This window comes from Caloenas nicobarica, chromosome Z (assembly GCF_036013445.1).
Source record: "Caloenas nicobarica isolate bCalNic1 chromosome Z, bCalNic1.hap1, whole genome shotgun sequence".
Lineage (NCBI taxonomy): Eukaryota > Metazoa > Chordata > Aves > Columbiformes > Columbidae > Caloenas > Caloenas nicobarica.
Window position 1 is genome coordinate 91935098 of NC_088284.1, and position 27888 is coordinate 91962985.

Sequence of the window (27888 nt, forward strand, 5' to 3'; positions counted from 1 at the left end):
ACTGAGTATCTTGAAGAATTCAGATTCTACTCTGTAGTTTTCCATTCTCCTCATTAGTCTCATATTTTCATTCATTGTATGTCCAGAATTCCTGGCTGCTTCAGCACTTGTAACCACTCGTAGGTTTTTCTGAGTTATACTTAGCATGTACTAAGCTCCAAGTTGTCATAGAACTGAACGTGAAGGTAAGAAAGTATTATAAAACCTCATTTACCTTTTGACACCGTGAGTGACAAACACTGTACTTGTATAATCAGCAGTTGATTTTTATCTAATACACAAATCATGCATCACTAGAATAACAACACTCAATGTTGATATAGCTGGATAGAAAACTTAAATATTAACAGGTAGCAATAAATCAGCATAACTTTTACTTCTTGGGCATTAAGATACACCAAAGTTTTGGCACTGGCATACAAAAATGGATAATGTGTGAACTGCAGAATGGAAAGCTATGTGTGAATGGAAAAGCTGTACTCTAAATAACACATCAGTATGATTTATGTTCTACCTCTGCTGCTTTTCTGCATCTGCCCCCTGGTCTTTAGAATATTCTTTTGGCGTTGCGCACTCACTGAATGCCAAGTCAGTGCATGCTACACCTTTTCTGTTACTATTCTGGTTTATGTGGCCTAGCTTTTCATGGGAGTTGCCTCTGCTGAGGCTTATCTGGGAATTCTGTTTTTAACAGGTACCTGTAAAAGGCTGAAATGACCTTCCGTTTTAGCATTCAGCAAAACCAGGGCAAAAAGAGTACTTCAAGAATAACTAAACAGTTTGGTGCTGGAATAAAGCACCTGCTCTCACAGATGACAAAGATCTCATGTACTAAGTGAAAAATATATCCCCTAATGAACATATGCTAGGAACTGTTTGGATCCAGACATAACAGGAACGAAACATTTAGATCCCTGCCTGCCATATGGGAAACCCACATTTCACGATTACTCCCAGCCTGTCATTCCAAGGGTTGGCATAGAGCACTGGATGAAGTAATGGCTTGAAATTATTCAGCAAAATATTTAAATGTTTGTTCTGTAGTCTCCTCTCATGTTGCCTTTCTGTTGTGTGCCCGTAATCTAGCTGAACTTGTGCAAACCACTGAACTGCAGAGGGAGGTGATGCAGAAAGCGCGGCCATCTGGGCCTGCCTGAATAGGAAGAGAAGAAAACAGCCTCACTGTGAGAGCCGCTGGCTGTATTAGAGCCAGGATTGCTTTTACAGGAGTGCCAAATCTTACTAATTTATTTTCAGATTCATCCTTCAGAATGACTCTGGCAGTGATATTATTCAAAAAGCAGTTGCAGACTGTTCTTGAATCTTAAAGCACAAGTCTCTTTAAATTCTGCAGAGTTTTAGTACTTTGTGAGCACCTAACATTTGGTTTCCAGATACAGAACTTTCCTTAAGAGTAAGCCCTGCCAAAAGAAGTAACTTTTTCTTACAGTAGTATTTTTGTGACCCGTCTGTTCATCAAAGCAGCCTTCTTTGGTAAGTACACCGAATGCCAAAAGCCATAACATGTTATGTTCATCTCCTCACTACCTTTATCCCCACACCATGGCATAATCTTTTTGCTCGAAGTCTCACGGCCAAAAAGCATCCTAACAGGAGAACCGGCTTCTGACTCTGCTAAACGCATTGCATTAAAGGAGGTCACAACCACGCCATAAACGCATGAAGACAGAGCAAAAATCAAACTTGACAAAAGAAAGGACAATTTTACTTGAAGTTAAGAGCGTTCCCACTAATTTCAACCGGACTGGAACTTCTGGCAGTATGTGAAGCGTTGAGAGATCCTGTGGTGAAGGAAAAATTGATTTTTTTTTTCTTTTTCCCCTGCATTGTGAGACTGATGTCCCTAATCTATGTTAACGAGGGCCCAGGCAAACTCTCCCTCCTTATTTTGGAGAAAATACTCTTTTTTTTTCTTTTTTAGACTGTAACAGGCCTTCAACTGTTTTTAATACCCTGTCCAGTAAATGCCGGGAGCCTGTTCGCAATCAATGAGACACGTTATTTATTAACTGACCTCTTCGTAATTGTCCCCAGACAGGTTCCCAGCAGTTTCTGGCAGGCGTGAGCGCCGAGGTGAACTCAGAGGTGGCTCCGGCCTCGACCAGCCCCGCTCCCGCCCCTCACGGCCAGAGGGCGGGAAAAGCGACCGAGACTACCACGGCGGTTCGACGCGGCTGAGGAGGGAGGGGGCGGAGCGAGGAGAGGCCCCGCCCCGCCGGGCCCGGCGGGGCGGGGCCTCTCCTCGCTCCGCCCCCTCCCTCCTCAGCCCCGCCTCGCTCCCTCAGAGCCGCCGCGACCCACCCCTTTAAGCAGCGGGTGGCGGAGCGGGCGGGTCTCTGCATCCGCGGGGGCGGCAGCCGCCCGCGCGTTTTGCCCGCTGACAGCTGCTGTCGCCCGGCGGCCGCCCTCCCTCCCTCCCTCCCTCAGGCACCGGCGGCCGCCGCCGCGCTCGCTCTCTCTCTTCTTTCTCCCTTACCGCCGCCGCCCGAGTGCCGTGCCAAGCCGGCGGCACGGCGGCAGCGGCAGGCGGGGAAGCGATCCTCACCGCTCCGCCTCCCATCGCCGCCCGCTGCGGGGATGTGTGATTGCCATGGCGAGGCGGCTCTTCCCGGGGGCCTGGCTCAGGAAACCCCACTACGCGCAGGTAGGCCGGCAGCGGGCCGTCCCCCGCGGCGGGCGAGCCAGGCAGGCCGGTGCCAGCACCCTTCCCTCCCCGCTCTCCCCCTCCGCAAAGTTACCTCAGGAGCGGGCGCCGCCCGCAGGGCTCGCCGCTTCTCCCGGCCCGGCGCCGTTCCCTCCCGCCGGCGCCTGGCGGCGGACGGGGCTCTGCTGCGCTGCTGCTCGGCTGGTCGCGGCACCGGGGCTGGGGCACTTGCCGCGGCCGCCGAGCCCCTTGGCGGCGGGTCTCGGGGCACGGGAGCAGGTGTCGGGCAGCTCCGGGGACGCGGGGCTTGTTGCCGGTCGGATCGGGCCTCTCTTGCCGCCCCAGGGGCGCAGCGAGCTCGGCGGAGCGGCCCGCGCCGCCGGCCGGCGGGACCTGTTACGCGGAGCCCGCCCGCTGCCCCGGCCCGCGCGGGCTCGCAAGACTGTCGGTTGGGCAGCTCCAGGCGGGTGCCGCCGGCCCGGAGGAGCCCTCGTGCTTTTCTCCACGTGTCCCTCCCGTACACCCATCGCCGGCGCCGTGGACATCCCTCCCATCAGAGGGTGGACCAGAGCTGGCAGGCGTAGACTCGCTTTTTCGCGTATCCTAAAAGAATTAACGTCGGGCACTTCTCGCTTGCCGTCCAGTAGTTAGTTACTCCATGCGTTTGTTTATGCGTTGGTAGGGACACGTCTGTATTTACATATAGAGGTACATGTTTGTATTACTTAAGCTATGTATGTAAGGATGTTTTGGTTGAAAGTGCTGTGGCTGTCATGTAGCGGGAAGTTCCGCTGTGAAATGTTAGTCCATAATAACCATATGGTACATGGAGGGTTATTCTCTGGGGTTTCTTTTTATCTGTTGCATTATATTTTAATTAAATTGTAACTAAAAATGAGTATTTGTTGAGTTGGAGGGGATAAATATTTCATTTTCTTATATATGCTACTTATATGTTCATCATCTGTTGATATCTTATTAAATGCTTTGAAATCATTGGATTAAAAAATGTAAACTTAATCCTGATGCATTTTAAGGTCTCAAATGTTTTAATTCATCCTTGTCTGGAACTTTTCCAATCTTACCGTCTTTTTGGAAGTACCTGAAGTGGGATGTACACTTCTTAAATGTATAATCTTACCCTCTTAAGTATTTATTTTCTGGTATGTATCTGCAAATCTAGGTCAGTATCACTTGATTTTTAGACCAGAAGAGATTGCTCTCAACCTATTTACTGAAGTAGACACCTGTGCAGCATTGGGATTCCCATAGGAGAAAGCCTCTGATACAAATTAAAGTGAATCTATATGCTACCTTTCAGATTAGGATTCTTAAACTTGTCTGCCTCCTTTGCATTGGTAAATATCTTACTGATCACTATATGGTGATGTCTGATAGCATTTTTTTCCATTCTTCTCAACTTTTACTTGAAGGCCTTTCAAGCAAAACATGTTATTTTAAAATCTGCTGAGAAAAAGGAAGACAGCAAGATAATTTATTAGAAAAGCCAAAGAAGTTAAATATTTGTTCCTATAGCAGATTAAAAACTATTTCTAACTGCTTTCTTGTGCTGGAAGCTGCATTTGAGTATCCTACCAGATTTCGTGTAGGAGGTCCAATAGTGGTTTTGTGAACACTAAAATATTTTTGTGTGTTAGGCAGTGAATCTATGTTGATATTTGATGCATCCATAGAATGTCAGCAAGCTATCAATATATTGGCTTTTCTTGTCACTGCATGTTGCTGTTGGTACATGACAAATGTAGTCGTGATTTAACTACAGGGTGTTTCAAAGAAATTGATCCAGCTTGAAATCACTGTAGCTTTGAAATTGGGTCCATGTTTTTGTAACACCCCATATATGAATTGCTGAGTGCTTTATTGAGATTTGTCTCCAAATAAGCCAATGCTCTCTAAGTGCTAGACTTTAGCTCACTGAGATGTAGCTACAAGCAGGATGGAAAGATTTGTGTCATATTGCTGTCCAATATTTCAAGTAGCACAGCAAGGGAAGATAGTTGTGCAGTGGAATGTATGCTGAGTGACCTCCAAATGTGTTCCAGACTTTTTGAAAACTTTGTTGTGAAGTGAGTTGATAGAACATCAGGTTCTGCAACACAGAACTTAATATCTGCTCTAGCTTTCCTGCTATAGGAGGAGCAGGGTGCTCTGCATTGGTTTGCAAATGATACTCTATGGCAAATGTTCTATTATTATTATTTTACATATTCTTTATGCAGAATGATAGATCCATAGGTATTCAGTTGATCTTTTTGGCTAAGAAGGATGTGCTGCCAAGTGTCAGCTCACGTAGAAGGAGCAGGGCGAACTCTTAGATATCTTACCTTAGCTAAAAACCTAGTGGTTAGGGACCCACAAAGACAATGGTGAAGTTTTTCCACAAAACAGTAACTCTGAAAGACAAAATTTTCCCATTGCTTAGGCTGCAAATCATGTAACAGTAGTAAACCAAATAAAATAACAAAAACCCCTCAAACCTGACAAACTTTTGAACACTACTAAATGCCACCAAAAAAAATCTAGTTGTATTTATAGGAATTTACAGTTGGGTGAATAACACTGTGGGTTTTGATTTGTGTTTTACAAGGAGAGCTGTAGTTAGCAATTGTATCATGACGCTGAGGGCCAGCCGGCAGGATCATGTGTGACAATAATCATGTAAAGAACACCTGCATGCGTGGAAGCTTTGTGGCCTCTAGAGATTCTGGACCAAGTTTGCAGGCTCTTTAGAGATGTCTCATTGACTTCAGTAATGTACAAGAGACTGTCTTTGAAGGGCAAAAGAATAAACAAATTTTAAAGCCCTACATAACAGAAACTTCCTATATCACGTCTTTCTCTAAGATTTTAATACTTTTTTTTTTCCCTTAACCTTTTAAGGGGAAGCATCCTGTTTTCCATTTTGGTCATTATCTTACTTCAAAATATATCTGCAACTCTGTTTACTTAGTTTGATTACTCAGGATACAAATAATTCAAGATGCTAGCATAATCCTAAGCATGCACTGTCTGCTCTTAAAAATCTGAATGTGTCCAGTACCTGGCATCCAAGACAATGTTGGCTAATATTCTCGAACATCATGTCAGCATACCTGAAATACATTCTATGAATCATAAACCAACCTGAATAAAGAACAAAACAGGGTCACTAACATGATCAGCCAACAATATTTTTATCTGAACAACTCAGATTTGGAGATTAGTGCACTGCAGTTATGTGGAATACTTTGCAGAATTAAGCTCCCTGTACTATTAAACAAAGAAACACTTTCATACTCTTTAACCATAAAAATGTTTTAAATAAAAAGTAGGCTTACCAAAAACTGGCAAGTAATGTTGCATTTTGATCCACTGCTCTCCATATGCTTTGGAGTGCGTCCAGGCTTGAGTTTTGCCAGAAGTGGCTTTCCAGTTCTGTTCCAGGGGATGAATGTCTAATTATTATTCAATGCACATGACTTAGTAGAATATACAAGTGATGGAAGAAGTTGACTCTGTAATATGCTTTTTAAGCATTACGAGTGCTTTCCTTCATTCTCGTATTCCCTGGCTCATATTTAAAAGTCTCAATGGAAGAGTGGAGCAGAAAAGAGAAATTATGTTTCCTGGTTTTGGACACTTTCTTGCTTTTTTGATAATTTTCTAACCCTCAGTCCTTCTGTTGCCCTGAATGTGTTGTTACTAAAAATGCTTCCCAGCAGTTTGTCACGATTCCAAATGAAGTCTGTCTATACGTATTGTTCCCTAATGTCTGTCTGGGACTTCCTGCTCAGAAATGCATTAACGTGATCTGCGCAGCATCTGTGCGGTAAGGCCACTGGATGTGGGGTGCGTTAGTGCACATAGGACCGAACCAGGCTCAGTAAATCTGTGTCCCTGCTGCATTAGTGCAGGATGTGCACATCAGTTCTGACACTTCCAAGATGAAGTGGACTGAGAGTGTCTACACTAACAGACCAGTTCTGGGGAGGAAATGGAAATTTGATAGGGGGAATGTAGGGAAGAAACCAAATTATGATTGGACCTTTTGCTGAGTGTGATAAGGAAGTTCTTATTAGAAAAGTAATTCCCTTTGAATCAAAGAGAGTGCAACTTTGTGATCCTCTGTAAGCAGATGTATGCTCTTGTCCATGCTCTGAACTGGCAGGACCTAAGTCTCTTGCAAGTCAAAAACTACGCGACTACATTGGCACAGTGCTGAGCCCAAAATAAATCCAGCTTCTCTGGAGCTTCCTGCCAAGTTTATGATGTAGTCAGATGGCATTTGGAGAGGACTTTCTGTCCCAAACATGTTCTCTTTCTGCCTGAGAAGGAGGACAAATTTGGATAAACCCATATATAAAGTATTCTCTCCTGTACTATGAATATGGTCAATATTCTGCAGTGGTCCTGAGTCTTGCAGACAACTGCTGGTCTCTGAGATTGTACTAAACAGTATGCATTTAACACAAAATTGCATTAAATAGCACTTTTGTTTAAAGTTTAGTATTATAAAGGTTCATGGAAGGAGTCAGCAAGAAACCCTGAGGAAAGAAGAGAGTTTGTTGTCCCAGAAGCTTTGGTTCCCAAGCAGTTTTTACACATGAAACAGCTTTGCCTGAAATTGACACACTCATTTCTATTGACCTTTCTCAGATTTTACCAGTAGTTTTGTGTGCTATAGTGTTTATGTTCTACAATATTATGGTTATTAGAAATAGTTAAAAAAAACAACCAAACAAACAAAAACCAAAAAAATCCCACCTGTCTCTGAATCTCTAAAGGAAATAACTCTGTCTTATCTTTCAAATAGATGAAAGATGATACTGAAGAAAGTTAATTTATTAGAATTTTCAGTAATCCTATTAATAGAAGACATTTTGTAGAGAAGAGTCTTGTGACAGGCTTTAGGAAGGCTATTGTCATAATAGTCTGTAGAAATGAGGATGTGATAAAATAATATTTTGTTCTCCCTGTAGGTGTTCTGCAATATTTTCTTAAGGACTGGGTAATTAAATAGTTATGAAACGCTCACTTCTAAGAATAAAAATCAATTTGAGAAAAAGCAAATACTCTCTTCTTTTTTTTTTTTTTAATCTTGCCTATTCAAACTCTGCCCCAAGCATCTTGTTCTCTATAGTCTTCTAGACTGACTGCAACTGTGGAGTAATAATCCTTCATGTATTTTCATTTAGTATCTGTTCATAATAATCTGCAACACCACCCCCCCCTTTTTTTTTTTAAAGTTTTGTGAGCTTCTGTCTCACACAGATGTTGCTTGAATCACTGAAAACTGCCTGCCATTATGTTGGTATCCTTTTGTGTTTGTGGGTAGAATTTCATATAATAAAAGAAGTTCTCATGTTACTTGAATCTCTGAAAGTGTGTGTGATGGAGTTAGAGATCCAGATTTGGCTTCTGTGAGCTAGAAAGCCCTGGAAGACAAGCTGGTATGTTGAATTAAACATACCCAGGAGCTCTGTACTTGAGCAATTCTTGTCATGGGTTGTTTTCACGTGTGATGTTGGATATCAAAATGTGAAATGTATTGTGATAGTTTCTGGAAAATCATACTTCTCTTTGGAGAAATACAACTAAAAATTACATTTAAGAGGAAGTTAAAGTTGCCAGAAGTCTTGGTTCTTATCAAAAGAAAGGAGCTGTCTTGGTATAACTTCTGCCTTGGTTTGATTACATTTGTTTTGAGGCAATATCCATTTTATAGCCAAGGAAAATTATTTCCCCTTATGTTCTTTGTCTCCCAACTTGGATAACAGAACTTAAAGGAAATACTTGCAAGGCTTTGTAGAATGCAATATGGGACAAACTGGGACTTGAACCATATGAATAAATCCCCTGTACCCTGGTCCAAAGAAGCTGAGTAACCCTAACATTGAACCTCATGCATGTATCTATTTGGCACAGAATTTAAGCATTGTTGAAATGTAGGTTAGGTTATTTTATGTTGCCAGAACAGACATTTTGGATGCACTTTGTTTATAGATAGCAGTCTTGAAGAGGAAAAAAGTAGGAAATGCTATAATTTGGATACACTTTGTGTTAACTTGATTCCTGTCCTCCCCCTCCCCCCAAGATTTGCATAGTTGGTCCTGCTCTTGTGTTGCAGCCTGCCCATCTGTGGCTAAAACGAGAAAGCCATGAATGTTTTAAATGAATTAAATTATGCTGCTTCGATTGGAACATTTGTTTTTAGCTTATTTGTAACCAGTGTTTTTATTTACTTCCTGAAAGAAGTAGTACCTAGACTTATCTGAAGAATGGGACTTATAGGGAAAGTGTTTCCTTCAAGAATGTGCAGAGGATATATCAACGTATAAGATGACTTCTGGTAGGATTCAGAAAAGTTAATTAAACTTAATAAATGAAAGATACTTGAAAAGAGATGATTGAGAAAGCACCCACCTTCACAGCTGAATTCTTAAATTATGGTGATTGTACTATAGTGCTGTTGACTTAAAAACAACCAACCAACCAAGCTAAATACCCACCATTTCTGGAGAAAGCTTTTATGTGTCGGAGTGTCATCTGTCAGCTTTTCCAGCTGCTGTAGGCCAAGTGCTGGATGGAGAATAGGAGAGTACTGTTCTTTCTTGCTCTATATAGTGTATCTCAGCAGCTCTGGGCTGAGTAAAGAGCATGGGAGGTTGGGTAGGAAGCAAGAGGACTTACCTGAAACGTCAAACAAGATCCTTCTTTTTTTTTTTTTTTCTGGCAGCAGATTTAGGTGGAATATCGTAAGCTGTTTAAAAACAACCCTTTTAGATTGGATGCTGAAGAGCTTTATTGGTGGAGGTCTCTCTGTGTGTGCTGGTTGTGTTTGGGTTTTATTTATTGAAATAAGTGATGAAACTTTGTCAGAGATTAGGTTCTCAACACTACACTGGTGGTGTATATTTAGATGGAAAATAAAATTTCTCAAGTTACCTCTGTGATAGTGTGCATACAAGAAGTTAAGGGTGGTTTGAATCAGCCTTTGCCAATGCAGCCATCCTCATTTCAGCCTGGCACATCTTAATTGTTTTTAGTAACGGGGCTACGACTGTAGCTTTGTGGAGTGTTGCTGGGGTAGCCCAGGATGTTCCTCTGACCCCGTGCTGTCAGTTTACTGTACATGCAGCTGAAGTGGCAGAGCGAGCAGGCACACTCACCTTTGCTACTCCAGCTCCTTATTTATTTGACTACAAGAAACTTCCAGTGAAAATGGTTTTTCATGAAGAAGACGATTCTCAGTCTATGAGACCAAAGTGCATTCACTTCTACAGACTCTGCCATGTGGTGGTAACCTTTGACAGAGGGTTGGGGCAAGGGAGTGGAAGTGGGAATAATGGGCAGCTGTTTGCTCAGTTGACTAGGAAGTCAATCCCAACAAAAAGATGAGTACAAAAACCTAATGAACATGCCTTCATTGCGTAGTTATCAATAATTAAATATGATCTGATTTTATCAAAATACCAAGTGTTAATTACAAATAGCTTTTGTACTTCTCTTCAGATGCTGCTGTATCTCATTGTGCTTGCGGAGGCAAAAAAGGTCATTCTTTCTGTTTGATGCTGTATCTAGTTACAGCAACATTATGCCAAAGTAAAAATAGATGAATGACTCGCCTGGTTAGTTTCAGGAACTGTACTACAGAGCACTGATTGGTATTAGTACTGTGTTGAAACCAGCAAAAAACCCCACCTCTAAGTTGTGAAACCATGAGTTTTTAGGCGGTATAAGAACAAATAAAAATAAGTGAATTATTACAGAATATATTGAACCTCTGTGAATATACTATAGTAATTCTTATTTGTAAATGCTAAAACTATTATATATCTGTCCTTCAACCAGCAGAGAGTATGAAAGTAGCAAGGAAAAAGCACATTGTGTGCGCCAGAGGGGCTGAGAAAAATCCGTTTGTGCGCTCAGAACTGATTGGGATCAGGCGATCCCTCAATCCTGTACCTTAAATGTTTTTGATCTACTGGTTTGGTTCACCTCTATTCAAAACTGTGTTTCAAGAGACCTCTGCTGGAAGGCTGCCTCAGGGCTGGCAACCTGGGCTTGTTGAGGAAGAAAAGATCTCCTTGTTTTTGTTTTGGTTGATTTTGTGTAGTGTGGGAGTAAGAACTAAACTATGCAAAGAACCCATCTGCTCTGCTTACAGCTTTCTGTTGGTTCTGGAAGTGGGAACAGGGAGAGAGACACTCTCCTTTTGCTTTGCCCTATCACCTCTGCTGGCTTCCCAGAGCTGGGAAAGAAGGATGCTTGTGGGTGATAAGCACATTTTGTGCATGGGCAGTGGTTCCGGACAAGGATTCTGAAGTAGGAAAGTTGTGCTGGAGAAAATGAAGCAGTGAATGAGGCACTGAGTAGTGCTGGAAACTTACCTGAGAATGGAAGACAGACGGTGGAGCAAGACTGGAACTGAGGCCAGTGTTGCAGAATCAGATGCAAATAGATTGGAAAAAACTGGAAGAAAATGAACAGCAGAGAATGTGTGGTTCAAGAGGGGGACACTAAGACTGGCTAAGCAAACAGCCTGAGATGGGTACTGGAAAGAAAAAAAAAATAGTAAGTGAAAATTATAGATGCCTAAATACAGAAAATGGTCTGGAAGAAAGAATAGATGAGGCTGAGTCCCCCTGAGCTTGAACTAAGATTACAGTTCTCTTCTGTACAGGACTGTGGTGGGGGAAGTATTTCTGAACCCATTGGTAAAGTATCAATTCTTACTTATTGCTGGTTCACATGTAGAATGACTTCTACTGCTTTTCATTAGTCTGTTCAAGTAGCGTGCTTTGCAAGAAAGTTTGTGTTTCTTCATGTTGTAAGCATGTAGGTGTTTTCATTTGGTTGGTTTTGTTTGGTTTTTGGGTTTGTGTTGTTTTGTTTTTAGGAAATTGCACTGGAAGTCTTGCAATTCTGTCATTTTAGTAGTCCTCTTTCAATGGGAAAGAGTTATGTGTGGTACTTATTTTCTTACGCTCCCCAGCCCCTTGCTGTCAGTTTTGTTTTCTTGGCCATTCTGTCCTCAGCTTCCTCATGCATTTCCCAAGCTGTTTCTAAATGTGCTGTAAACCACAAAACATTATGGTTGGTCTACTTTTGTACTCCATCCAGTTTGTATCCGTATTGTGGACACCACACTTCAGAGGAAATTACGTGTTACTCCAAGACCTTTATGGCTCTGAGGAAAATAGCAGAAATTATTCCTGTCTTAAAACACTCGCAATAAAATACGACAGAAGAAGAACTGGTTGAAGAAACTATCTGATCAAGATCTATCACCAGAATAAAAGCAGTTAATTGTATCTATCTCTTCTTTAAACTAGGTAGTTTTCAGATCAAGGGGATGTGTGTGAGGGATGAAGTAACAGGGATGCACAGCTGAGGCCTGTGGCAGGACCGCAGCTGCATGGGTTGGAACCACCTTTGGGTGGCTTGGAACTGACCTTTCTTGAATTATTTATTCCGAAGGAAAGGGTGTAAATGCACACTGATTGTTTGCACTGATTGTTTGTCATATTTTTATAAGTACTCATAAATTATTGTAGTCTTTCTAGTTAAAAAACAAGCAAACACCTGATTTATTTAATTTGCTGCAGTTCTGTGTTTTCCCTCCATTGGAAAGCTTGGTAATGTCCATCCTGTTGGCATCTTCTGGAGCCCCCACCCTCCTGCTCCCTCCATGTCTCCCTCCACAAGCTTTCCAAGCATTCAGCTCGGGGCTGAGATTTCACTCTGAAGCAGTATCAGGTTTTCCATTTTGTTTTTCTCAGCGTAACTCTTGATTTTTCACAATAAAACATTTGCTTAGTTTTGTAAAAGTTGAAAAGCAGTTTAAGATTTTTAATCAGTTGTCCTGGAAACACAAATCCTCTGCTTAAACATACATCAGAGACAAATGTATTTATTTGTCCGTTTAACGCTGGTCCCTTGCTAACATCAGCCCTGACTTGGAGGGACCAAGGGTATGAGGCATTTCAAGCTCCTGGTTACAGAACGTTCACTTCTACGTGTGTCTGTCAGAGACTTCTAGCAGCAAAATAGTGATGCACATGATGAGCTTTCAGTCATCAGCAGTTAAGAAAGTTGTTTACTTTGAAGAAAACATTATCCGAATCAACAACTTATGATAAAATATTTGATTATTTGGTTTCTAAATTGATAATTCCTTAATAGATTTCTTTTTTAAAATTTTCTTTAAAGCATTTTTATTGGTGGACCATTGATATGGTGTAGCAGGACAATCCTGTGTTCCTGTACAGCACTCTCCTACCTTTCCTTCTGTAGTTACATGTAAATGAGAGGGTACTCAAGCACTTCATTTATTGAAGCGGCCCAAATCTTTGAAAGTTGTTTTTGGGTTTTGTTTTGGTTTTGTTTAGTAAGTGTGGATTTTGGTATTTGTATTCCATGTTTTTCTTAACCTATATTTATATTGAAGATGTGTAGTTTCATTAAATTATCAGGCATCTACACTGCCACAATCAACTTTTCAAAATTCTGATAGTACTTATTAGAGAACATAAACAAAGCCTTTATATTATTTAATGACAAACCTTAATATTTAGTCTTATTCACGGATGTTTAGAGAAGACCAAGGATTCTATAAACATGGTTTATTGTGGGTGAGTACAATGATTTGGTTTTTAAGTGACTTTCTGGTACATGAATATGCTATGTAGATTACAGAAAGGAATATTCATTGTGCTGTTTTCAACAATCTAAACCATGAAAGGTTTAAAAAAATTGCTTGCAGTACATGGTCATCTTTAAACTGGCTTCACTTGCAGCACTGGCAGTGGAGGAACAACTTAAAAATAAGGCAAATAGGTCTAAAATGTTGTTAGTAAAATTACTTCAGAATATTTCTACTGGTTTTGCCAAGGTGTACTATCCTTCGGTTGTGCTGACACAACTTATTGCATGCTTGTACTGTCAGTCAGGTCAACTCCTTCATTTCATCTGTGATATAGACTCACGAACAGTTCTTGGGCTGTAATTACAACAAAAATGGGCTTCAATATAGAGGTGCAAAGAAGCAGGGGCAAAGGTATTTGTACCGTACTGCACAATTTCGATCAAATTGAATATTGCAGCCTGGCTTGCCCTATGAGGGTCTGTCACCTTTTATTTTATTTGTTTATATCTTAATTTTTCTTCCATCTCCTCTCCTGTCAGTTTTGCTTATGGAAGGAAGCAAGTGTTCCATGTAATGCAGTGTGCTTATTTTATCACTGCGAAAGTCACATCCTTAAAGGTGAAGTAGTAAATCATGTTTGTTCCTATCATTCTGACTACTGCTGGATGAATTACAAAGGGTATTTTCTCTTTGTATCCTCTAGGTACGTTTCTCATATATGCGAATGAAGTATCTCTTTATCTCCTGGTTAGTAGTATTTATTGGCAGCTGGATTATGTATGTTCAGTACTCCACCTACACAGAACTATGCAGAGGACATGACTGTAGGAAAATAATAGTAAGTATATTTAGCATAGCTTTCTTAAGTGTTTGTCCTGACTAATTCCACAGCCAATTCAGTCTGTGCCACGTAGAAATTAATCAAAATCTGATACTTCATCACGTTGAAGTAAGACTACATTTTCAATTACAGGTAAAACCAGTTATGTTTCTTAACATTGTTTTGGTATAGGGTTAATGAATTATTTTCTTAGATTTTTCTTTCAAGAGTCAGGTGTTGAGAGAGATACAGTTGTTAAATACTTTTCTCCCTGTTTGTTTCAGTGTGATAAATACAAGACTGGAGTTATTGATGGGTCAGCATGTAGCAGTCTTTGTGCTAAAGAAACATTGTATTTTGCCAAATGTTTGTCAACAAAGCCCAATAACCAGGTAAGGCTTTACTCATCCAACCTAGTTTTAAAATTTCCCGCTGAAATGTCATTTTCTAGAACAGCTTAGTGTCAACAAGCCGTATCTGTTTGATACAGATTATTTTCAAACTTTATTTGCTGTGACATGCAGAACATGTTTATATATGTATATAGGATACATATATAGAATATATAGGCATGCTTTATATTATTAATATATTAAATACAATATGTACCTATATATAATATACCTGCATATGATATTATATATTATTCCTTTATGTAGAGGGGTATATTGTTATTTTCTAATATATATTTTTATAAACATATCTATAATATACCAGATCCTTCCATGTTTCACAGAATACCTAACATTTTGTACAGCATACTGCTGCTCTGCTATCCTGCTTCCCAAATGGAAGCAGCAGCCTCTTAACAACGTATGCAAAGATGGTAGTAACACCAATGTCCTGTTTATCAAGCTGTCTTTGCATTTTCTCAGTATAGTGTCTCCTAAGTACCTGCAGCAGTGGGTTGCATTTGAGGTTGCTATTGTTTGCGCTCTGTGCATTGGCTGTAGACAAGACTCTGTTTTCTGATCTGTCTGGACTCTTGAAGCAGTGGTTGGAGTACAGGCGGTCTTTAGATGATGGACTTCTACAGTGTTTTTTACTGCTTTCCCTCTTTTCCTGCATAGATGTATTTAGGAATCTGGGGAAATCTGCAAGGTGTTATAAAATGCCAGATGGAAGAAGCTGCTCAACTTGATTTTGGTACTGACCCAGAACCAAGGAAGGAAATAGTCCTATTCGATAAACCAACAAGAGGAACCACTGTTGAGAAATTCAAAGAAATGGTATATGGACTTTTTAAAGTAAGTATGTGCTTATTTTTTTCTATTTTGACAGAAAGGCTTATTTTCCTGTAGCTGGAGAGGATGCTCAACGGTATGAGCCTTGTTAAGTGCACACTAGAAAAATAATCAACACAAAAGTTTTTCCCAGAGGTGTTTATCTTGAAGTTTGAAGTAACTAATTTTCAGGTTTTTTCCTTTTTAACAGATGGAAGCTTGCATGTCTACAGCTTTAATTTGTATTTGTATAGAAAATATGGTAAAAATATATATTTTTTGCTACTTCTGGGGTTACTGTAACCAGGTAAGAAGACCGAAGTGCAATTTGAAAACTGGTCAGGCTTGAGAAGAGCTACTGTGTTAACTAAGCAGCAGGAATATCTCCCAACCAGAATGACCAGCTTTCCCAGTTCTTCCTGTGTTACATCAAAATGATACTTATTTCTATTGCCTTAATGCTTCCCCAGAAAATTCATAATATAGAGTCATCGCTTGGATGCTGTGTCAATACTGATTTGGGGTTTTCTTTCTTAAAATTCTCTTGCTATCGTCATAGCTCCTGTCTCCAGTGATGAAAATAATGCTGTTCCAGCTGAGCATGTATACACACGCTCACACGTAACATAACGATGTAAAGCTGATGACAGTTGTGCTGCATCACAGTAGTTTTGTCTCTACAACTAGGTGAGCAGCAGGTGTTTTAGAGTTTTTAGGATAGTTTGGGAGAAGTTTATCTGACTCTCTGTGTGCATTGGTGGTAGTTGAAAATGCAGTAGTTCTGATTCCAGCAATGGCTTTTTTCTCTGTACTGATACCATGGAAGTGGTTATATCAAGTTAAAAAAATAATTTCAGTACACTTATCTTATGGGATTTGTACCCAGTGTGACTTGGTACTTCTTATAGCTGGCCAAAATGTAGTTGAGATTGTAATTTCTCTACACCTAAACATCTACAAGTTTACTCAGCTGAAAACTAAACCTGATCTAAACATTTTAATTCTACATGCTTTTTCCAAGAGAATATTTAACAAGCTACTTAATATGGTTTTTCTTGATCTGAGAACACCTGAATGTTAATGTTTGCAAAGAACATTAGTACTTCCAGAAGATCATATACTTGGTGCCTTTGAGAACAGAACAAAAAGGAAGCTCTTCAGACATCTGGTAGCAAGTCCTGTAACATCTATAACCAATAAAAACCAGAACATATGCCCTACCACACTATCCATAGAAGGAGAATAACAGGAGGTAGGATGACAGGAGGATTGGTAGTTAATGAAATCATACTTAATCTTTTTCATTTGTTGCTTTTAGGCAAAATTGGGTGAACAAGGAAATCTTTCAGAACTGGTCAATCTCATCCTGTCTTTTGCTGATGGAAACAAAGATGGTAGAGTTTCTTTGCCAGAGGCGAAATCTGCATGGGCGCTTCTGCAGTTAGACGAGTTTCTGTTAATGGTGATACTGCAGGACAAAGAACATACACCCAAGTTGATGGGGTTTTGTGGGGATCTCTATGTGACTGAAAGAGTTGAATATACCTCTCTCTATGGAATCAGCCTTCCATGGATTATAGAACTTGTCATTCCCTCTGGCTTCAGAAGAAGCATGGACCAATGGTTTACTCCATCATGGCCAAGAAAAGCAAAAATAGCTATAGGGCTTTTAGAATTTGTGGAAGATATTTTCCATGGACCTTATGGAAACTTTCTTATGTGCGATACAAGTGCCAAAAACTTGGGATATAATGATAAATATGATTTGAAAATGATAGACATGAGAAAAATTGTGCCAGAAATGAATTTGAAGGAAATTATTAAAGATCGTCAGTGTGAATCAGATTTGGACTGCATTTATGGTACAGACTGTAGAACTCTGTGTGACCAAAGCAAAATGAGATGTACCACAGAAGTAATTCAGCCAAACTTGGCAAAAGCCTGTCAGCTACTTAAAGACTATCTGCTTCGTGGTGCTCCTTCTGATATCCACGAAGAACTAGAAAAACAACTGTACTTGTGTATTGCCCTTAAAGTCACAGCAAATCAGATGGAAATGGAGCATTCGTTAATACTCAATAACTTAAAAACTTTACTGTGGAAGAAAATTTCCCATACAAATGATTCTTAGCTTCTCCACCAGCAGATGACATTGACGCCTGCCACTAGAAGTGGCCTATTGCATTTGATAAAAATGGTCTGCAGCATTTTTTAAAGACATTTCTTTACTCAGATTCCATTAATGGCTCTTTAGCTCTTGCTGTTCAGTCAGTACCTTATGATAGGACTCCTCAAAGAATGAACACGCCACTGAATGATCGGGCAGAGGCCAGAAGCACTTCTGGTGTTCCAGTGCTGTGTTGTGGAAACAGAAACTCTGCATGCTTGACTGTTCTGTGCACTTCGTCAGATCTTGAACAGGATGGAAGTATTCACTGTGCCACCACATCTACTGATGGAACATCTTACAATTCTGTGAAAATCATTGCTCACTTGTGAAATACTTGCAAAAGATTTTTATCCTACGTAGTTTTATGAAGAACCACCACTACTGCAAATCATGTGTCTGAGTCAAAGTTGCTATTGTGAATAAACTGAACTGTGAGATCGAAGTTTACTAATACCTTGGCATGGCAGAATTTGCACATTAATAATTTTTAAACTGTGGAAAATTAGAATTTTATTCTAGAACTGACAGCTTGTAATACGAGACTTAAATCAGATTCTGTTTACACCTTGTTACCTCATGCTTACATCTTGAATGTTTAAGTAGTTCAACACTTTTTAATAAAGTCTATATACAGTAAACCATGTTGGGAGCCAAGAATTTTAGAACATGCTATTTCTTAAAATCATGTATATGGCCTGGCAGCAGCATCAACATTTGTTTCAAAAACTGTGGATTATTATACTTCAGTTCAAACCTTTAACCCAATTTAAGCTGTAGCAAACATTGGAAAGTGAGGAGTTTGTGGAGTAAGCTATTCTATGAGAACTGAAGTTAATCCATTTTTAAAAATACTGATAGAAATGTTCTAATAGTTAAAAAAGGAAGCCTGCATAGTGTGGGAATCTGCTGTATGACATGTGAAATGGGAACTAGTTGTGGATAAAGTCTTGACTCTGCACTGTCCCTCCAAATTTAGCTACAGACTTGTACTTAAATCCTCTTGAACTACTGCAAGAAGTATGTAAGCCAGAGCTAGACCTGAACTGTAGGACACAAGCTGGATTGTTCAGGATCATGGAATATTGCTTAAATGGAAGCCTGTGAGATAGTATAATAACAGCTAGAAATGAGATCCAACTGAAGTGAGCTGTAGTGTGCTACTATTCTTTTTTCTAGTAGCATCCATGAATCATGGTGAAGTCTCAAGTCACGAGTAAAATAAACAGCATCTGGTCCAGGCATTCCACATGGCATGACCACTGTACCTTTATCTGCATCCCTGTTTCTCAGATTAACATCTATGTTCACAATTATACAGAACTGGATGTCCATAAAACGCCTTAATATTGTGCTCAATACTTATCTGTTCATGTTTAATTTATAGATGTTCTAGGTATGAAGTAGTTCAGTCCTTAATGATTTTAATGGCAGTCATCCTTACACTTCTTAATCTTGGCCCCTTAATTCATTTTCAGCATAGGTAAGGACAACCTTTTTTTAAATATTTGAAAGGTTAACTTCTTCAGGTATCCTGTATTAAATGCATTCCTTGAATGATTAAACCAAAGTACAGGACCAACATATAGTCATTTCTCCATACCATATGTAGTAGTGTGCAGCTTGTGTTAAAAGTGTACTGTTTTGTAAGCATCAACTTTTTAGTTAAAGAATTACTATGCTAATTATTGTCTCTAACTTGATAATGTCCTCCAGCCACAGCTAGTATTTGTAGCCAGCAATGCATACAAGTGTAAAGTGGTTGTGTTCTTTGTGGGGAAAAAAAGAGGACTCTAATTGCTACTAGGTTTTGGGCAGAGATTATAGAATCTGAAATGACGTTGGGTACAGTTGAAAAACATGTTTAATAGTGCAATTTGTTGAACAGAATATTTTTATTGCTGTTGCATAAAGTTGGAGCTTTCATTGGAAAAAAAATGCACTTGTTTATAATAAATCACAGGTCTCCTTTTCTCTTTTGATAGCAGTGCTTACCACCTATCAGTATCTTAAAGCAAAACATTCCTCCATGTAGCCTACTTGACTCATGTTTTAACTGTGCAAGCAACTTCAGTAAGTCTAATGAGAAACAAGTGCTGAGATGTAGGAGAAAAATAAGGGATGGGGCAAGTCAAGGCCTGTGTAACTAAGCATGTATATGCAACTTAAAAGGAAATTCTCTTGTCTAATCACTAAATAATGTTAAGTATTCAGCTTAGGACAGTACTTGTTTCAGTAGCTGCCAGAGCCTGGAGCTGAGTGCATAGAAGTACTTGGGTTACTGGAGGAAGCTTAAATACTTCAATTAGACCTGTATTCCTGTACCAGCTACAGTTCAGTCACAGTAGGGAAAGTGCTGCCACTTGTGTTCTGAAAGCCTAAGGCTTTGGGCAGAGGCTTTAGAACCTCCTGTGCCTACTCCTGCTTTTTTCTTAAACTATATACAGATGATTTTCCCATAACATTAGGTATGCTTAAAGAAGAATGGTAAAAGGCATGTGAAGCCCTTTTAAAAAATTTAAAATCATTTTGGAGTTAGAAACAGCAAGTTCTTGTATCTAGTCTTTGATACTAGTCACACCAAAAAATAACCAAATTCCTTTCCCTTTCTAAAGGGAATAATTCTAATGCAGCAGCCTTGGTTTTGAAGTCCGTCACCTCTCTTCTCTATCAAGGAGTTCAATTCATACAGTACTTTGAACCCTTAAGGCTACAGAATATGTGTATCATTAAAAAATACTCTGCATCTTTATAAGATATATTAATAAGCCAGTCTTAACACAGTTGCTTACTCAATAAATTTATTGCCACTTTTTCCAAAGCTTCATAGAAAATTGTGGAAGTTGTCTTAACTATCAGCTGCGCGTTCCTGGGCCCTGAGAAAGCTCGCCTTCTTCTGAGCAACACGATCTTTCTTCTGAGCAAGGGACATCTTGGGACAGTTCCATCTGCAAAGTAAGCACAGCGTATGATATATCCAAGGCAGAAATAAGTGTGAAGGTCGTCAGTAAAGGTACAGTGCCCCAGAACTGGGACTAAGAGTGCTACGGTAGAACATATTCCCACTTCTGTAATGTACTTTATTTCCTCATAATGATTTAAGGCTGCAGCCAAAGCACCACAAAAAGGCAGGGTTAGACTGCAGCAGTTTAATTCCTCAAGAGGTAAGCTCAGTATTCTTGTGACTAGAGCATAGACAGTATCAAGCCCCATGCAATAGCTGTGCCTTGATTTCTTTTCTCCCATACCCCTAAAAAATTAAAGTTGTCTAGTTCTGACAGATTAGTCGGCCCGCCCTCACCTGAAGAGCAGCAGCTTTCCCACTGAAAATACTAAGACCTGAAGATGAACACTTGAGAATTCCAGCTATTCAGGCCACAAGCATGCTGCACTTTTAGATTTTTTTTTAATGTAGTTGGGAGTTCTTAAATTTTAGATACCTACTGCTGAAGTTAACTCCTGACAAAGTTACACAGAAATACTTGTATCTTAATCTGATCTATGACACGAGTTTTGACACAACTGCAATGTGAATCCCATTACTTGTTTTAATGTAACTAAAATATCTTCAACACAAAAGTAACATCCATGTCAAAGAAGATGAGGGTTTTACCTCTTTTTCTTTACTTCTCTCTTGGGCTTCTTTTCATGGACTGGATTATCCCGTATAGCAGCATGGGCTTTTTTGTACATTTCCTCCATCTCAAAAGAAAAAAAGAAAAAAAAATAGAAAAAGTTAAATTCTCCATAGCAGTCTAGTTGTAGGATTGTGTCAAAAATACAAGATACTCTTACTGAAGCATGCACTATAAACTGGTTTTATCACCATACAGCTTGTAATTTTGTGTGGTCGCCTTTAAAACACTTTCTTCCTACAAAAGACCACCGCAGCAGCATACTGAAATTCCTACTATCACTATGATGCCATTTAAATATCCAAACCCACAACTTAGACACAAACCAAATAATTCGGCCCTTATTTTACAGTTAGGGAACCAAGGCCATTGACTAACTACAGGCTACTTACAAGTCTCATAAATACAGGCTAGCATCTTGCAGTTCAAATACTATTTCCTCTGCAGCCTACTTGCAGTGCCGTAGCTTCCCTATGTTTGAATCAAGAGCCAGTCTAGAAAGTTATTCTACGTCTACCTAGAACAAAATACTTCATGATTACTTATTAAACCAAAATTATTCCACACAAACTGTCATCAGACATGTAATCTTACCACTTTTCAGACCCTACTGCAGTACACATTACAAAGTAAGAGGGGAAAAAAGCTGAATTTGTGAAAGCATATACAAGTCTTGCAAAAAGCAGGACAGTCCCTGTATCATCCCCGAGGACGCAATAATGCTGCTCTGTCCCAAAGACAACTATGGCTCCATAAGGGCACCAGTTTTAAGAATACTTTTTTCTAGTGGTTAATTAAGATCACTAGATAGCTGCTGTGAAAAATTTTCTAGATATACAAAGAATAACTATCTAGCTATCACTTCGTTGCAACACAAACTATAATATTGGGTTTTGGTTAAATACATGAAGTTGGCATTCACAATGCAACATTACTTATTTTTTAGTAAAGACTAAGTTACAAAAAATAGCAATTAGTTAAATTTACAAAAACACCCCAATGCCCCATAGCAGTAGAAGGATAAAGAATGAAGTTAAGTTTTCCATAGCCTAAAAAGGGATGTGAGAATGTTTGTTTCAGGCTTCAGGACGATTAATTGGGAAACCAAGAGAACATTACAGGCAGGAAGACAAGCCATCTGAAAGGAGTTTAACACTTGAAAGAAGTCAAAGTAGCACCTTGGTAATCTTCCATACCTTCTTGTGTTTTGTACAAAATGCTCTAAAATTTAAAATAGTACTAAAATAAAAGTTATTACACTCTCTATAGTTTCAGGACATGCTAGCTTCTCTAATAGAGCTAGCCTAGGCTATTCTCTATACATCTGGGATTTAGAACTACCTACGGGGTTACACAAATCATAAACCAGAATTGACGTGGAGCACATCCTCACAGTTACAACCACCACAGCTGAATAAATGATGGGCTGTGGTACAGGATTAGGAATGAGTGGGTGGCAGGTATAGAAAGTTCAAATTAATTTCCACATAAGAAAAAAGTAAGAAGTGGTCCAACTTAGAATGAGTCCTGTAAGCTTAGATTTATAGGCAGAACATTAAGCTTCACAGCAAGAAAAGAGATCTCACTTTCAAAAGATCTACAATATACTACAGAGCCCTTAACAAAGGAATAAATATTTTCTTTGCATGGATAACATACAACATAAACCACATTATTTTATCAAGCTTATTTGCGTTACCAAGAATTATCAGCATCTCTATTAATGCACAAGAGCCAGCCAGATAAATCTTACCCCATCAGGCGTTACGTTGTTCTTTATGTATTGGGAGAACTGTTTTTTGTAAGCATCTTCATCCTCCTCCATCAGGTAACGCATATAATCTGCAACATTTTGGCCCATGATATGCTTGCGGTGAACCTCTGCATTGAATTCTTTGCTTTCCGAGTCATAACCAGGGAAACGTTTGGTGCTGTGAAACAGCAGTTAGTCACATAAAGACCTATTGCCAAATGCTCTAATTCAGAGACCAGCTTCCACACAGAAATGACTGATACAGCAGATCCTCCTACAGATAACTGAGGAATAGGACCCTCTAATTAAGAAAGAAGATATAAATAAAATGAAGAAACAGAAGTTGTCAGTTCATCTCAGCTGCCATCAGTCCCGTCTTGAAACAGTGCAGTGCATCATACACACACTGTGGACCAACTACAGAGTGTTCAGTCTTTGGGAGTATCATCATACAGCAGCCAAGTTGGGAAAATGGGACAATTAGTCAAGAATGAACAGGACAGCATGGGAGAGGGTAGGAAAACACACAACACCTCTCTGATTTCCCCCCGCCCCGCTGCTACTAGCAGAAAGCAGCCATCAACTGTAATATCGGTGTCAGGTAACACTGCCGAAAATCTTGATTCAGTCATTCACAGCCTATGACAGGAATTGTCAAAACTTCCACCAGGAAATTTTAAGTGCAGGATGACCTGCTCAGACCTGCTGGTGTACTGACAACTGTAGCAAAGGTCAGTGGTTTTGGCCCTGGTACATACAGCTTTTCACAGTGAAACTAGTACATATACACAATTTGCTAAAGACTTCAACCAACAGAATACTACAGGATATTGACTTAAGCACATCCAATCACTTATGATTTTAAGTAAAAGCAACAAGATGGCTCTTTAGGTTCTAAATATTTACTAGCATCTCTTGACAGTTGCAAGATTCCCAGCAGCACTATCAGAATTGCACTTGTCAATTGAAAACAATCCAAAAAACCCACCCCAGAACCTAGGCTACATAATCATTACCAGGTCATAACAAAATTATCTCAACGCAAAGCGGCAGTGTAAGTGGACTGTCACGTACAGAAGCATCTCAGGTGAATTCTAAAGACATTCTTCCAAATAGACTGGATTACCTATGAGGGATGGACAGACCACCATCCACTGCGCCCTTCAGAGCACCAAAGACTTTGTTTCCAGTGGTAGTTCTGGCAAGACCTGCATCCAGGTAGCATGTGAAAGCACCAGGCTTTCCATCCACGCTTTCCACATTGTATTCATCACCAGTCACTTCAACTTGGCCTTCATAGATCTTATCAAGACCAAATTTATTCAGAAGCTGTGGGGAAGGGGGGAAAAAACCAAAACAAAACAAAAACACTTCTGAAATCCTTTCCATTTATTGACCAAATGAATCACCACCACCTTAACACAAACATGCAGTATAATCTTCCTGGTTTTAACGAATTTCTTTACAAAAATTATGCAGCCCATACTAGTAACAAAACTTCTAACAACCACCACAGTAAGCATGGCTATTAAGTTTCAACCTTTTTCTCCAACAAGTAAACCACTGAACTGAAGACATTCATGAGCTCATACAGGAAAAAAAAAAAAAAAAGAAAAAAAAATCAATGGATGCTGCTTACATGTTTTCAACTCTTAAAGGTACATTTCTTAGGTTTTTATGCTGACTCCCTCCCTCCGCCAAGCTTCAGCACTGACATTTAACAGTGGGCTGCTGGAGTTCAAACTGCAAGCTGTCATACTTGTCATTGTGATTTGACAGTCACAAGAGGCCATCAAATCTATATGATAAGAGCAAAAGCTGATATCTAGAGAAGCCCACAGAGTCAGGTATCTATACTACCACACCACTTAATAAAGCGGGCTTTCCCTTTTCTAAGAAAATCAGGAAAACAGAGCAGCAACTTCCAGACAATCTGACAGATACCCACCCTGCGTGCCAACAGCAGACCTGTACAGTACGCCGCTGCGTAATTGGTCAGGCCAACCTTCACGCCGTATTTTGGCAGCTCATGGGCATAAGCAGCACAGACAATCATGTCACCTTCGATTCTGGCATAGGCAATCTGACAACAAAACAACTGTTAGTGTTCTCATAATAATTCTGGGCTTGATTTATTATTTCTTTGACACCTACTTAAACCAAACAGGAACTCTGTATAGAATTGGCCAGCAAACTGCCAACCTTGGTGTGCAAGCTCACCAGGTTGTGTTTTTCTTTTCATTGTTTTTAAAGGCATAATTAACTCCTCAAGTAAAGACGCAAAAAAATCAAATCTGTATTAGGCCAGAGAAGGTGTATGTCAGCAACAATTTTTATTTACCTCTCCACGTACAAAAAGAGGCCAGGGAACTGCCTACAAAAGCAACCTTTCAAAGAATCATTACAGATGTGGATGGATTCTGTCCCACTTGCTGCATGTAGTTCTCACATAACAGTATATAATGCACCTCAGAAAAATGCAAAAACATCTGATACAGAGTTTGCGATAACACTGTTACTAACCTTACGGAATTATTTTATTAATGGGTCCGAGATTTTTGTAATCTCGGGTCTCCTGGAGACAGCAGTACTATCAGATATATTTCTACTGTTCCCTTCACATACAGAACTTCCTCCTTTAGACTCCTGCACCTCCTTTCTACATCTAAAATTTGTCCCTTCTTGGCAGGATTCCTATGTACTGGAAAGGCACTATCAGTCAGATGAAAGCACCTGCCACCACTGATTTTTGTTTTGAGTTTCAAAAATTAAATAACCTCATCAAGGTCATATAGTTTCATCTCAACTGACCATAAAAACAGCACTCTCCACTCTTCTCAACAGATTATTCTATGAAGAAACTACAGTTAAACTTTTCTAGCTTTTTTTTTGAGGTTAACAACATGTATTTATGATAGAACAAACATGCCTAAGTTTTTAACTTCAAAATTAGTCAAAACATTCTGAAAATGGAACAAGCAAGTGAGCCACAGTGAGAAACTGCATGTGATGCAACACACAACTGCCTACTTAATAAGCAGGAAAAAATGCCTGCTCCTCTTATTTACCGGTCTCCTTTAATCTCAGAGGAAAGCCATGATGAGGCCTAGCTGCTCCATACGGTCCACATAATGTCGCAGAACAAACCAAAAGAGAAGGAAGCTTTTGATAAAGTGCAAGTCACCGCAGGTTGACAGGTCACAGAGACAACTGTGTTGTCTTCAGTCAAGCAAGAAGGCCCCCTTTTCTAAGCACTTTAGAGACAGTAGGAAAAAAATAGAGAAATCTTCCCCTCCCTAAAATCTTCTACTAATCTCAGCATCGTTAAAACACTATGATCTTATATTCTGAATAACCTTGCTGAAGAATATTGACACTAGTAAAAAACTTTAAAGTAATTTCTTAAATAAATTCCATCTTAAATACAGTTCATTACTGAGGTTGTGTCAGCACTAAACATTGTTCTCCTCTAAGAAACTTCTACAATATAAAAACTGCTCACATCAAGCCTAAAAACCCCCAGCTGCTTCGACCATCCCCCTTTCTGCTGCTTTCACTCTGGGAAGCAGCAAGCACGGGGACCTTACCTGGCAAATGATGTCTCTGTTGGTAACACGCACAATCATCCGATATTTAGGGGTGTTGTACTTGTTTTTATCTTGAATTACCAAACGTTTGCGAGCATAGTAATCAGTTTTGCCCTCTGAAAAACAACAGTTGTAGTGTAGAAAATGTGTGACAGAAGCAGGAGTATTCATCAATGACATCTAATTATATGTTACAGGCAATTTAACAATACCTCTCCTTCTCCTGAATTTCACTTGGTATCTCTTGAAGTAGGCCTTATTCTTGACAACTTTCACAAACCCCTTGAATAAGAAGTATAACCAGATGTTATTAACATATGACCATGTAAGGCAAGACCATCCTAACTAAATTAAACCTGCTACGAATAAAACCGAGGTGAAATCAGGAATAAAAAAACACGTTTACTTATCTATTTAGATCAAAACCCCTCATAAAAATGAAAGGGAAAAAACCCCACCCAAAGCCCAGGATTTCTATCCTTCCCACTAGAACTAACGCACACTTCTGCCCATAACTCCACACGGTTTCAGGAGAAAACCAGGAATGCTGTTGGTTAACGGCAGGTCTGTGTGCGCGGCCCGGAGCAGTAACGTACTCGTTCCCGGTCAGCTCTGCCCCGAGCCGGCCTCTCCCGCAGCCCCGCCGCTCTGCGCGGACACGGAGCCTCGGGACAGCCGCCCCAGCAGCCGCGGCCCGGGGCGGCAGCGCGGACAGTAACGGCGCCGGCCCAGGCCGTGCCGGGCCCCGCCGAGCCGCCCCAGGCCACGCTGCGGCGCGGCCCCGGCACCAATGGCAGCCATTGCCACGCTGGAGCGGCCGCAGCCGGCGGCGGGCCCGGGCCAATCGGGCTCCATCCGGGCGGGCAGGGCCGCGCGGCGGGCGCAGAGCGGCGGACAGAGCTCCCCCGCGCCGCGCGGGTCCCGCGGGGCCGGTACTGACCATCGTGCCAGGTACTGTCCGGTCTAGGCCTAGGCCGGGGCCCGCTCCGCACAACGACTGCGCTCCGCAGCAGGGGGGAAAAGGCCGCGCCCACTGCGCAGCCGCAGCTCCTGGCCTGGCCAGCGAGGCGGGGCGCCGCCGGCCGGCCTCTCGCCGGCGTCCGCCGTGCTGCCCCCTGCCGGCGTGGCGGAGCGCCCGCCCGGCGCTGCCGCCGCCTCCCCGCCGCGGGCCCGGGCCGCGCCGGTGCCACACCGGCTGCGCTTCCCGCCCCGGCGCGTCCGAACGGGGCACAGAAACACAGTTCCAGAGACAGAACTGCTGCCAGCTGGTGCCTCCGCGTAACGTGCCGTCGCTTCCAGGTCTTCCCTCATCAATGCCCCAGCAGCTATTGGCAACATGTGTGTCACAGCCAAAGATCCTTACAACAGAAAAATCAATAGACCTTTAAAC

At 40.7% G+C, this 27888-nt stretch overlaps 2 protein-coding genes and 1 non-coding gene across 3 annotated transcripts; 1 reads left to right on the forward strand and 2 right to left on the reverse strand.

Annotated features, from left to right (window-relative positions):
- The first annotated feature begins 2347 nt into the window (after positions 1-2347).
- On the forward strand, positions 2348-19008 carry DIPK1A (divergent protein kinase domain 1A). Its single transcript, XM_065655695.1, has 5 exons — positions 2348-2665; positions 14017-14151; positions 14418-14525; positions 15204-15380; positions 16675-19008. Exons 1-5 carry the CDS (start codon positions 2612-2614, stop codon positions 17485-17487), a joined length of 1287 nt encoding a protein of 428 aa, XP_065511767.1. The 5' UTR covers positions 2348-2611; the 3' UTR covers positions 17488-19008.
- A 1299-nt stretch (positions 19009-20307) lies between these two features.
- RPL5 (ribosomal protein L5) lies at positions 20308-27534 on the reverse strand. The gene is made up of 8 exons (XM_065656647.1): positions 27439-27534; positions 26711-26780; positions 26499-26614; positions 24860-24994; positions 24038-24240; positions 22912-23089; positions 21137-21225; positions 20308-20471 (listed from the first exon to the last, which is right to left on the reverse strand). Exons 1-8 carry the CDS (start codon positions 27439-27441, stop codon positions 20372-20374), a joined length of 894 nt encoding a protein of 297 aa, XP_065512719.1. The 5' UTR covers positions 27442-27534; the 3' UTR covers positions 20308-20371.
- LOC136002639 (small nucleolar RNA SNORD21) lies at positions 23271-23367 on the reverse strand. Its single transcript, XR_010607935.1, has one exon. It is a non-coding gene; the product is annotated as a small nucleolar RNA SNORD21 (small nucleolar RNA).
- Positions 27535-27888: the final 354 nt, after the last annotated feature.

Bases quoted from the DNA above. Each gene is read 5' to 3' on its own strand.
- DIPK1A (XM_065655695.1), top strand. From the start codon at position 2,612: ATGGCGAGGCGGCTCTTCCCGGGGGCCTGGCTCAGGAAACCCCACTAC. The intron at 14,152-14,417 runs GTAAGTATATTT...TGTTTGTTTCAG, and splicing joins ATGACTGTAGGAAAATAATA to TGTGATAAATACAAGACTGG. The intron at 15,381-16,674 runs GTAAGTATGTGC...TGTTGCTTTTAG, and splicing joins TGGTATATGGACTTTTTAAA to GCAAAATTGGGTGAACAAGG.
- RPL5 (XM_065656647.1), bottom strand. The intron at 26,615-26,710 runs GTATTGTTAAAT...GTTGTTTTTCAG, and splicing joins GAAATTCAGGAGAAGGAGAG to AGGGCAAAACTGATTACTAT. The intron at 24,241-24,859 runs GTGGGTATCTGT...CCTTCCCCACAG, and splicing joins GTCTGCTGTTGGCACGCAGG to CTTCTGAATAAATTTGGTCT.